This window comes from Oratosquilla oratoria, chromosome 37 (assembly GCF_046742065.1).
Source record: "Oratosquilla oratoria isolate Oo_2021 chromosome 37, ASM4674206v1, whole genome shotgun sequence".
Classification (NCBI taxonomy): Eukaryota; Metazoa; Arthropoda; class Malacostraca; order Stomatopoda; family Squillidae; genus Oratosquilla; species Oratosquilla oratoria.
Genome location: NC_134813.1, coordinates 214,238 through 227,344, shown reverse-complemented (window position 1 = coordinate 227,344; position 13,107 = coordinate 214,238). Strand labels below are relative to the sequence as shown.

Genomic DNA, 13,107 nt, shown 5'->3' with positions numbered 1-13,107 from the left:
AAATCAAGCTGCATTGTATACAACAACTCTAAACATCTCTCAGGTATTTACTGACTGTACAGTTGAAACCAAAGATTGATAGTACATCCGGGTACTTTCTTTCTCCAAATGGAAATACAATGGTAGTGAATGACAGCTAAGTTTCTCTGAAATATAGAAAAAATATACAGTAAGTTACTGTTTGAAGTATGTAGGAACTAAAAATACATTCAGCTCGCGAGAGGTAAATAAGATGTGCAGCTACGATCCACAGTTTCTATCACGCCTGGACAGCTGTCAAACGCTACTAACTGGGAGTGCGGTAGTTACTGCGAAATATATTTGCACTTTAAAATGCCCTTGATCTATACATATCTAATGAAGTTCAATCAGCATGTAACAGGCGACCGATATTACAAAATCATTGTAACTTACAAGGTCGTGGATATTACAACTAGTTTACAACCTCAATTTTTACAGTGTGGCTACAATATCGTTACAACCTATACTTAAACCCATGTCTCGAATACTGTAAACACGTGGTGTTTACAATCACCTATCTCCATATATATCAGCTGATATTGGTTCCAACCAATGAGAACATAGCTTGTCATGGGGCTTCAGCCAATGACAAAAACGTTTTCTCGTGGCCGCTAAAAGTAAGCGCAAAGTTGACCGATGATGAAGTTATGGTGATAATTCAAGATAAGTAAATTCGAATATATTCTTCCGTAGAAATCCCACAGAAAAATTACCGTAGTTTATGATTAAACAGTGCTTGAGGAAGCTATACCTACAGGTACAATTATTTCTGGTCCAACAAAACATGAAAATAATGTAGAGATATAAGGGATACGGTAGGTCATAGTCAATCCCACTCCATAGTAATCATAATGTTTATCTTCTTACGTACGCTGGGCGTGTATCCTATTGTTCATATCAAATTTATTGCAAAACAAAACAAAAGTGGGGAGTCACTCAATCCATTGGTAAGCACGTTTATTGGTGAAATGTGGAATTCCTGTAAGCATGATAGGCATCATTCACTCACAACTGCCCAATGGCTTCTGAAAGTATCGCCGACATACAATGTCCACATGCCAGCAAAAATGGCCTCCTTTATATGTTGAGAATAGTTGTATGTCGTCACAATGTGGAGAGCGAAATTACAAAACCTTTTACAAAATACAATATTGTAAATATTTTTGAGAATCCATTGCGCGTAAGTCAGTGAATACATTGCTTTTGTCAGGGTTTCAGACAGCCAACATTGAGTCCCAATGTAATACACATTCACCAGAGGTAAGTATATACTATATAAGTGTAGGACAAGACTGAGGCAATGTAAGATGTACTGTGACTATAGTGTGGTGATTACATCTGGAGCAAATTGAATCTGAGGCCAGACTAATTCTGTGTAAATATTTATTATGCCCACATCACCCTGTCTATCCACCCGATTTTTAGTCATCCCAAAAGTTCCATCCAACCACTTGTACTCTCTCTCTCTCTCTATATATATATATATATTTCCTTCAGCACTCCATGCTTTTGATACATAGTAATGATAAGCAAATAACATACACATGAATATATGTTTAGATACGAATGAATATACTTAGTTATAGACAACAATTCACATGTTCCAAGGAAGGCAACTACCCTCTCGTTCTCCACCCCCACCCCAACGCCCAAAGCTACACACATCTCTCATTTGCATATTAAAATTGGCAGGATTACAGTGAAAAAATCCAATGAACACGTTGTACTTTCTTTGATTTTGATCCTCGTCTATTAGAAGTCACAAAATATTTAGCTACTTTTATCGTTTGAACATTGAAAAAATTCAATACCAAGTGCAGACGATAAGAGTTAGACAAGTGACCTACATTTTTGTCCAGTTGATTCATTGTACACTTATTCTATTTTAAATCAATACTATTACTTATTACAATAATTTTCAAATTGTTAACAATATAGGTTGGGATTTATTAATTTTCACCTGTACATAGGTAATCGAAGAGACCGGTTTGTACTCCGAGTTTCTTTGATCCTTGATTTTTGATGTCGCACCTCTTTCAGGGTTATGTGCATAGAAGTCTTCTCAATTTTCTTGTTAGCTTACTTTTTATATCTTGTGACACTTCAGTATTTTACTTCATAGGCTATATTAATAATTCGTAATTTTTAGTCTTAGCTTGTAGCACCCTTGAAATGTTTTTTTTTATTTTTTTTTTTAGTTGTTTCGAATTATCATTTCAAGATCTCGGGATGTATAACAATTAGTTTTTGATTTTGAGATTTTAATAAATACAAAGAATTTTATATATTCAGCGAAAACTTAAATTGTAAGTCATATAAAAAAGTTTTGAAAGATGAGTAGACTTCCAGGTCGTAGACTGAAATGTAAACACCAATTTTTGTCAGTAATGGCGATGATAGGAAGATGAATGAACTCGCAAGGAAAGTCGACCCCTCATTTTCACCGAAATCCTCTCCTCGAGGGTCAAGGTCTCCCATGGCGAATCCAATGATGAGAAATGACTCTACGGGTACTCTGAAAATGACTATATCTGCTGGAAAACACCCAGCGGTGGTCCATTCAGGCCCATTTTACCTCATGAAGGTAAGCAGTAAACCCGGTAGTGTTTAAGTTTTTTATATTGATAGTAAAACTGTACGTAAATACTACGAATGATATAACGCATTGCGTTGGAAGTGAAGTAATGGGTAAAAAAAAATGTATAGGGTTGGGATAGCGGTTCAATCACAGTGGAAGAATTTGTCAACGTATAATTCCCCAGTAAAGATGCCGAAAATGGCGAAATAATTGTGAATTGACAAGAGGCTATAACGATGATGACTGTAAAGCATTGGCTCTGCTTGATATGAAATTAGGGATCACAATATAGGGGAGTACCAGTTGCACATGTATTACAGACACAGTGTTGTGAAAAAGTTAAAGAACATGTTTAGCCTTTAGGTGACAAAAATCGCTTAAGTTGTAATTTTGCACAAGTTTTGTACTAACTGGTAAATTTCAGGGACAGCCCTGTAGGTTCTACACTAACAGTTACAGTGTTGCTTAGCAACATTATTTATTCCATCACAGTATTATTTTATGAGGCATAATAAATTACCAGCATTCCCTTCTTTTGAGCTTTTTGTGGTTATCCTGTTCGATACGAGTCAAATTCTTGTGGGCGGCATCAGCTGCCAGATGTATGATGATGTATCACACTACTTGCATTATAAAAGATAAAGTTACGGTTGTATTACTTATTCTCTTTCACTGTAAATACTAATAACCACAGAAAATATGATCAGGCAAGTTCACAGAATATGGGAGTCACTCGGCTACAACTGCAAAGTAAATGAGGAAATGTTTCTTATGATTTCTCATTTTATGCGAGGGATATGTTCCTGAAGGAATCACGTAAAATAAAAATTGCGTAAAGCGAATGATATTACCATTGCTTACTTGATTTCTTACTTTGCATTATTCTAAATAATCCGTGTAATATGAAAAAATGACTACATTTTTTTTATCTCATTATTCCAAAACCGCACATTCTAAACATGCATAAATTGGGAAATACCTGTATGCGAAAGATCACCATACCATCTCTCATTCCTCTGCCACCCTCATGTTTTCATAGCCTCAGGATAGCACGACACTCACATTATATTATAATTTATTTTATATTATTTTTTGTTTTTTTATCATTTGTCTGTTTGATTTTCATTTATTGATGACCCGTCATCCAGGAGGTGCTCAGATGAGAGGAAGGGTGGGAGGGGTGTGGAGTGTGTTTAGGGATGAAATGGGTGGGAGTGTTTTTATGCCTTTCCCTTTTTGGCTACCTCCCTTGGAAGGGGGAAAAAGCCTTGGTATATGTATATATATTAGTCATATGTCATATTACCTGTTTGTTTATTATTTAACTATACCTATGCATTTATTTATGTATTTTATTTATTTACATTATTATAGTTTTTATTTATTATTTTATTATGATTTTTTTTGCATCCGACCTAGATATGGACCAAAAGGTCTCCTGTCGGCATGCTCCACCTTTGTAATCCTTTATAATAAATGCTGATGATGGCATTCTCATATACCCACTTGTGCCTTATGATGCCTGTGTAGGTGACACCGTATGGAACGGGTGAAATAGATTTTTGTTAAATTGTTTCATGTAATATGGGTGGGGCTACTTACGGCTACATGCCACTAGGGTAAATGTGTAGGTCCATTATTAGGATGGTTCCATCTGTAGCTACAAGTTGGTATTGCTACCATTTCTTTAGTTTTCTAAATGTTTGGTTATGTCATGTTACATTAAAATGCCCAAGAGGTGCCAAGATGAGAGGGAGGGAAGAGGGTGGAGGGGAGTGGAGTATGTAGGGGATGGAATGGGTAGGAGTGGTTTCTATGCCTCTTTCTTTTTGGCTACCTCCCATATAATGGGGAGAAAGGCCTTTGGTATATGTGTGTACTTTAAAATGCCTCAATCATTTTCTAACATCAAATCCAGAGAACAAAAGTTGATCAAGATCCTACATCAGAAAATTGGTGTTATATATGCAGTAGTCTACCATTTTTGTTTTGTTTTCTGGCTGTGCAGGTTAGAGCGTCACTACTTGCGGAAGAAGTTGAGATGATGCTATTTGAACCCTGCCACCAGCAAGTTAGACCAACGGCATGGTAAATTGAATTCCATGTTACAAAAATCCTATGTAAAGGGGGTACTGTCCTTGCCTCTTGATAAGGGTATTTCATGATGTTAAACCAAATCATATATATATATATATATATTTTAAGTCAACATGCCATGTCAATTAATTCAAGATGAAATGTATAGTTTTCATAAATTTTCTTTGGCCATGTATTTAGGCTCCCCTCTGTCACCCAATATGTCATCTATGCAGTCCAATTCCTTCCTGTCCAACTCAAACTAGTGTTTATGGCAACCAGGAAATCCTGTTTTTAAGAAGGGAGTGAAACTATATCACCCAATTTGTGGCCCCCCAGTAGAACAGGAACCTTTATCTGCTCCCTCTAGTGGAGATGATGCTGAATTCCCTTACTCGTACTAGGTAACACGCCTTTCCAGGCTAGGTTAGTTTGATTTGGGTAATTGACTTCTGTGAAGTATGTTTCATAATTTTTTCATGATGTTTTGGGATTATTTTTTACCCAAATATAGTTTTTTGTATTGGTCTTCCCCATGCAAGCGTATACATCTTGTGCTGTGTGGGATTTACTGGCAGTATATATATACAGTAGCCGCGAAAAGTTTGGGCGCAAAATTATAGGCGCCCCAACTTTCCCCTAAACTCAAAACATGCGAAAAATACAACTTTCCACCCAAACTTTTCGCTATTTTTCAATGCTAGCGTTTGTACCCGTATTTAGCCGAGACAATACACACTATTTGGCAACTCTGTTTAGGCGCACTCGATGTCACATGGAGTCACTTTCTAAACATCTCTCACGGAGAGTAGTCTTGTTTTTGCGGTGGTCTCTGTTTTTGTGCCTTGATATCTCCGTAATGGGAAGTGGTAAAGAGCTGGAAAGAGACACAGTTGTTACAATCATAACCCTCTATAAGGAGGGTTATAAGTGTAAAGATATTGCTACTCGTGTGGGAATTGGAGTGCGTCAAGTGCAAAAGTGGACCAAGAAATTTCGAGACGAAGGAAGTGACATCATTCGTACTCCAAAGCATCGCTCTGGTCGGCCAAGGAAGATATCAAATCGTACTTCTACGGTTCTAACTGCCTCCTACGGTTATTAGGAGGCAGTTAGAACTGTAGAAGTACGATTTGATATCTTCCTTGGCCGACCAGAGCGATGCTTTGGAGTACGAATGATGTCACTTCCTTTGTCTCGAAATTTCTTGGTCCACTTTTGCACTTGACGCACTCCAATTCCCACACGAGTAGCAATATCTTTACACTTATAACCCTCCTTATAGAGGGTTATGATTGTAACAACTGTGTCTCTTTCCAGCTCTTTACCACTTCCCATTACGGAGATATCAAGGCACAAAAACAGAGACCACCGCAAAAAAAAAGACTACTCTCCGTGAGAGATGTTTAGAAAGTGACTCCATGTGACATCGAGTGCGCCTAAACAGAGTTGCCAAATAGTGTGTATTGTCTCGGCTAAATACGGGTACAAACGCTAGCATTGAAAAATAGCGAAAAGTTTGGGTGGAAAGTTGTATTTTTCGCATGTTTTGAGTTTAGGGGAAAGTTGGGGCGCCTATAATTTTGCGCCCAAACTTTTCGCGGCCACTGTATATGTACACACATACATATACCAAGGCTTTTCCCCCTTACAAAGGGGGGTAGTCAAAAAGAAAAAGGCATAAAATCATTCCCACCCATTCCATCCCTGAATACACCCTTCCACCCTCCCTCTTATCTTAGCACCTCCTGAATGACGGGTCATCCCTGCACCTTGTCCACTGCCCTGGGTCAGAAGCAATGTACACACATGTATGTATATATTTTTTTAACTTTACCCATATCTTGCGCCACTTGCTGAGCCATGTGTAGAAACTATAATTAGGTGCATACTAATTCACACATGACATGTTGAACAGAAATGCAGCACATGCCTGAATACCTTAAGCTAATACTAATACAAACTTTGGACAAGGGAGTGACACCAATGATTCATTTTATGTGTACTATGTAAGAGCTGCATCAGGGTTGTCTTGTTGGCATGGTTGTTTAACCTCTTTATTAAGAGTCAAATTCTCGTATGCAGCATTGGATGCTGGAGGTGCGATGATTGATGCATCACACTATTTGCATTATAAATTATAGTCACTGCTGTATTACTCATTCTCTTTCAATGAGTAATAATAAATGCAGAAAACATGATCAAGCCAATTCATAGAATTCAGGGGTCACTCAGCTACAACTAGAAAATAAATATCAAAACGCCATTATCGGGATCCTTGTACTGTATACCCATTCGCGTCTCCTGATACCCATGTAGGTGTCATCATATGGAAGAGTTTAATATGTATAAGTATATGGATGGTGTGGTGGGGGATGTAAGTACAAGTACCGGGCAGAGGTGTGGAGTTAGTGAAAGGAGGTGAGCCAGTTGTTGTTTGGGGGTGACACTGAACTTGAGGTTGATACTGAGGAGATAGAAACCTTTGGTCACACACTGTATCTTCAATTTCATTGCACTGGCAACATTGCAAACACTCAATGACTTGGGTGGAAGACCTCTAGCTGAAGCCCATGATAATGATAATTTTACTAATTTGCTTGTTTTTGGATACATAAAAAAAAATATGCTGGAGGCAGATAGACAATTACTTCAGTTGTATGGAAATGGGATGTAGTGAATACAGTAAGATATATCTAAGGAATTTATATGATTTTGTTTCGTTTCAGGAACCAGCCAGTGAACATGAACTGACAGGTGCCAAAAATCTCATGGCCCACTATGGGTTTGAACATTCATATAACAAATTCACAGGCAAAAAGGTAAGATATTCATGGGAGTATGATATACAAGTTATAGTAACTTTATTTATTTTTTTAATCTTTGAAGTTGATATCAATTGATGTCATATTGTAACTTTTGTGGAGGGCATGTTAATGAAATTTTAAAAAATAAATTCATTCATATATTTTATTATGTGCTACACTATATATTTTTTTCTTTTGATTGTAAGGCTGAATTAAGTGTGTATTCTGGTTTGATTGGGGTCTCAGAATGATTCAGACCAATGTCCCTATCATACCAGAATAGAATTATTGGGCATCATTACCATTAATTGGTTTGTATACTTTATTTGACCAAGGAGATGTACAGATCATAGAAAATAGTTTATTCTTTCTGAAAAGTAGTGACTGCATTGAAAAACAAGTCGCACTTTTCTGGATTCTAAAACAGGTCCAAATATCAAAATTAATTGTGCCCACTCTACCATTTTCAGGTGCGCGATTCTCTGTCTTCTTTTCTTCCTAGCTTGCCAGGAATAATAGACACTCCTGCTCACCTCACAAATTCCTCTTTACGAAGCCTTATTGAAAAGCCTCCTGTATTCAAAGAATTTCAACCACTATCAAATCTACAGGTGAGAACATGTTTGTTTTGTTTATTAGTTATCACATTTAACAAGTTGGGATTTTAATTTTGCACAAATTAGAGCAGATAACACTATTACACAATAGCATACCATTAACAAAACAACCTCTAACAAATACTGTAGGAGAAATAATTACAATCCAAATACAGTCGAACCTCGAAAGCCCGGACTAATTGGGGGGAAGGGCGGTCCGGTCATCGAAAATGTCGCCCTAACACCCGTATATTTTCGTAGCGGTATACGTATAGGTAATGTATGATATGGCATAGAAACACATAAGAATAATACTCTAACACTAATAATAACAATACTGTAATAATACTATAATACTAATAATTCTGTAATAACTGTAATACAGGCATGTAAATGTACTGTACATACAGTGTACTGTACTGTATTTTTTTATTACGTACACTGTAAATATTGGAAGGTATGCACATGGGACAGTGGTGGAGGCCAGGCTTGCCGCGTTTTCTACACTGCCGTGTAGAATGGGAGTGTTGCCATACCGGGGCATACATTTTTCTTGGGAGTGTGCAGACTTTCATAGCAAGATATACTTGTCAAACTTTGACAAAATGTTGGTTCTATTTTTTTTTTTTTTATTCTTGAATGTATATAAGGCCCCCATGCCCTAACATATTCAGTAAGATATAAAAATTATTTTTTATATTATTATCGCTAAAATAAAGCTGAAACTTTAGCGTAGAATTTTTTTCTACACCGTAAAAACGTATCTTTTGGGGTATGATATTTTATAAGTAACACAATTACCAATAAAAGTCATATTTTGATGTACCATTTATTATTTGATAACTAGTTCTATGATTTTTAAACAAAAGTTTGAGTTTTTGAATGTTTTTAACAGCCAGCTGATATGTAGAAAAAAATTCCTCATGTCCTTGTGCAGTTGCCACATGCCGCTATTTTACTACGTTTTGGTACAAAATTCTACGAAACAGCAGCCCTGGTGGCGACTTGACTGGGTCGGGTTTGAGTACACGTGTACGGCCATCGCTGCCACCTACTGGACAAATAGGGAACTTTGCTTGAAAAGTCCGCCCTTTGTTCATTTCGACCGGTCATACGAGGGTCCAGGCTTTCGAGGTTCAACTGTACAGTGAATCCCTAGTATTTGCAAGGGTTAGGTTCTAAGGCACCTCGTGGAAAAATCAATATACCAAGAGCTTTTTTCCATCTATAAGGCAAGTACCCGCTCCCATCCACCATCCTCTCCTCTCTATCTTAGCTCCTTGTGGATGACAGGTCATACCTGTATCCTGCTGTACACGAGACTTGACTCGTATTGAAGAAGTTAACCCCTTCCATACGGTGCCGCACACGTAGGCGTCATGGACTTAGATCTCGGTGGCAGCAGCCAATGCCAGCCGTACGACGTGTCGTAATAATACTTGCATCATAAAATATAGTCACCGCTTATATCGATCGTTCTCTCTTCACCCGTGAATTTTGATAACCATAGAAAATGCGATTACAAAAGAATTAGAAAGAATGTCATTATGGAGGGGCGACTACAATAAATATAATCAAGACGCCGATATGGCAGCCTCGCAAATACACTCGCTCCCCATGACGCCTACGTGTGCGGCACCGTATGGAAGGGGTTAACCATCTCCTGCCCATTACCCTTGCCTTTACTTTCCACACCACCCCATCCATGTACATATTGAATAGCCATGGCAACATGACACATCCCTGTGGCAGTCCCAGCATTACCTGCCATCCTCCTTGTTCCACATACCATCTTGCACACCTTGTTACTCCTTCCTTGAAATGCCCTTGTTCTTCCTCTACCACTTCCCACACTTCTTAGCTACTTGTACTTTTGCTCATTTTCCTTCTCATTTAAACAGTTGAAGCACCAAGTGTTTCTTCACTTGTAATTTCCAAATCCCCACAGTCCAGTTTTCTTTGGTCAATTCTATCTACTACTTCTCTTTCCACCCCTGCTCTTTTCCTCACCTTATTTCTTGTTTCATTCATCTTTGTAACCACCCACCATACTTAACCTCTTCCATATGGTGACACCTACGTAGGCGTCATGAGGAGCAGGTGGGTATGCGAGGCTGCCATATCAGCGTCTTGATTATATTTATTGTAGTTGTACCTGCGTGACCCCCATACTCTGTAAGCTGGCTTCATCATATTTTCTATGGTTATCAAAATTCACGGGTGAAAGAGAGAATGATCGATTCAGCGGTGACTTTATTTTTTATAATGCGAATATTATGACGCAACATTGTATGTCTGGCAGCTAATGCTGCCCACGAGATTTTGGGCCGGAGTGAAGTGGTTAAACACTTCTTCCAAGACTATTTAAATAAAATGTACAAAAAATAATCTCAATAATAATTGCATACAATGTGCAGAAATTATGCTATTGGGGGAGGGAAGATTCTCATTGTATACAAAACAGTTGGCACTTCTTGATCGTGTAAAACAAAACTAGCGCTTTAGACTTCTGAGCAATATCCTTTGGCCAGTATTTGTTCCTCTCAATTAATTACTTGGCAGTGTATTTCCACCTATGTTACCCTACTTTCCAGACAATCTTATTGAAGCTCCTTTTTTCTCCCTCTCTCCAGCTGGCAGGGTTCAGACTTCATCCAGGGCCTTTGCCGGAACAATACCGCTTTGTTAATCAACCTCCACAGAAGAAACATAAAAAGCACAAAAAGCATAAACACAGAATAGGCGAGACACCCACCCAGGACGGGAGCGGTGATCGGGGAGAACTCCCCGACAAGAAACCAAAGAAGAAGAAAAAGAAAGAAAAGAAGAAGAAGAAGCAAAAACACAGCCCAGAACACCCGGGTATGTCTGTAGGAGATCAACCTAAGATTAAAATGTAAGGAATGTCTTGTACATGTAATGTGCATCCTGAAAGGAATGAAAGTCGGATACAGAGAATCTGTAGTAATTTTCTCAGTTTATATAAATGCATATTGGTAAACATTAGCTTATTAAATGAAATACAATAGTTATGTTATAGGCAAACACATTCCCAGTATGTCGTAGGGGAAACATACCTTCTTCATAGTGTTTTTGTTTCCAACATATCAAGATCCCTCGTACCTACAAAACTAAAGAATCCAACACCTGGAGCATACTAATCTCCCATAACATATCTGCAGCACACTGCAATATAAAGGCCTTTTCCCCCATACAAGGCAATGGCAGTCAAAATACATAACCACACTCCAAAAAATGACTCATCATCCCTCCCATTTTAGCACATTGTGGATGAAGATTAATTTTCACCACTACACTGCTCTGGTCCGAGGCAGTGCAGTGAGACTACTCGTAAGACCAACACACTTTTCAAATTGAATATCCTGACAAAGACCGAAGAACCTCAAATCTGCTTATGTGGTCACGATCCGGCTAAGAATTAGCCTGGTAAACTCGGGATGCCCCAGATGCAGAAAGCACACTATTACACTAGCTCGTTTCAGATACCAATACAAAGTTTCTTACCAGTGACCTATGGGCCAACCTGGTGGCCATTGTTGCAGGTCATATGCAAGAGACCAAAGGCTACAGATTGTTATATTGAACATGGTATTTACAGATCAAATGATAGAATGTTGCTTATTACATCCAATTGAAACTCTTGAAATAGTTGTTGAAGTTGGAGAGCAAACTTTATTGAGAATGTGAGCAAAGAGCTATTGGCTCTGATATTTATTTAAGCTGGAGCTCAGTGTGTATAACTTTCCTGTGTAATATTTTCATAAAGATAGGTAAAGGAGAAATTTGTTTGGATTTTAATTTTTCCTTCCAGTGTCACCTCATAAGCTGCAGTTTACCACACACCTCGAGTCTGCTTTAGAATACTAAACTGACGAGTTAGAAGCATAAGCATCATAATAGGTTTATATGTGATAAATTTTTTATTTGGGAAAAAAAAAAAAAAATAGGATTGTTATACCTCTTGATCAAATATTGGGAAAAGATAATGCATCTACAATTAATTATTTGTGTATATGTACAATATTTATATACAGACTAATGACAGTTGAATGCTTGTGGTGGTCCTGCAAGATAAGACATCAGAGCTGCCTTTACTCAAAACCTGCCAACCCCATCAGGAGACGTGGTCCTCACGGACTGACTCTGGACTGGGCCCAGGCTCTATCAATTAATGAGAATTTCTTGTACATTTTCAAATACTTGAGATATGACAGCTGACAATACAACACAGATAACAATCCAAAGTTTGAGATTTGTGGGAGTACTGTAGCCAGCCACCGTGGGTCTGCAGATTTTACACTGTGAAATTCGAGGTAACAATTATTAATTATATATTCTATACTTAAAAACAAAGCCACCTATTTTAAAGTTGCACAAGGAGTGAATAAAATAATTTTGATATATTCCTCTGCTATACATTATGTATAGAAGCTGCCACTTAAGTGAAATATAAATACATATATGCAGCTTTTACAATCACTAACACTGGCATTCTGACTTGCAAGATAATACTATGGTACCTAAACAAATTTGTTCAAACTAGCAACTCGACATACGATAATAGAAAGTAAAACCTCTTTAACACCTGGCCACATGAAAATCAAATTTAAAACAAACAAGATAAACTGCTTTGTACTTTACCAGATACAAGCTTTAGTAATTTACAGAAAATGTTAAGAAATTCATCCAATTTCAAGTTATTACACTAATGTGAGTCTTCATTGTGACACGAAGTCTTAAGCCCCAGTTACACATACACGACTCAAACTCACCTGAATAGAAACGACTTTGTTTGCAATGTTGTTTTATTTCTTGAATCCCCGAATGTCAAATAACATTTTTATCATATACTAAGAAGCTGAATGATGAACTACAAGAAGTTAAACCTACGTGAATATTAAATACATTGTTGACTTGTCCTCGGGGATTCTAGAATACTACAAGTGAAGTAGTCTTGCTGCTTTTCAAATTCGCAACATTTAACGAGGATTGTGAATGTGTGACTGGG

The 13,107-nt window shown here is 37.7% G+C and overlaps 1 protein-coding gene across 2 annotated transcripts; it reads left to right on the top strand.

Moving 5' to 3' along the window:
* The first annotated feature begins 2,406 nt into the window (after positions 1-2,406).
* On the top strand, positions 2,407-12,886 carry LOC143019483 (mediator of RNA polymerase II transcription subunit 19-like). 2 transcript variants are annotated; one of them, XM_076175119.1, is made up of 5 exons: positions 2,407-2,605; positions 6,418-6,486; positions 7,405-7,497; positions 7,953-8,093; positions 10,712-12,886. In XM_076175119.1, exons 1-5 carry the CDS (start codon positions 2,426-2,428, stop codon positions 10,976-10,978), a joined length of 750 nt encoding a protein of 249 aa, XP_076031234.1. In that variant the 5' UTR covers positions 2,407-2,425; the 3' UTR covers positions 10,979-12,886. The 2 variants fall into 2 exon arrangements, with proteins under 2 accessions (XP_076031234.1, XP_076031235.1); XM_076175120.1 differs by lacking the exon at positions 6,418-6,486.
* Positions 12,887-13,107: the final 221 nt, after the last annotated feature.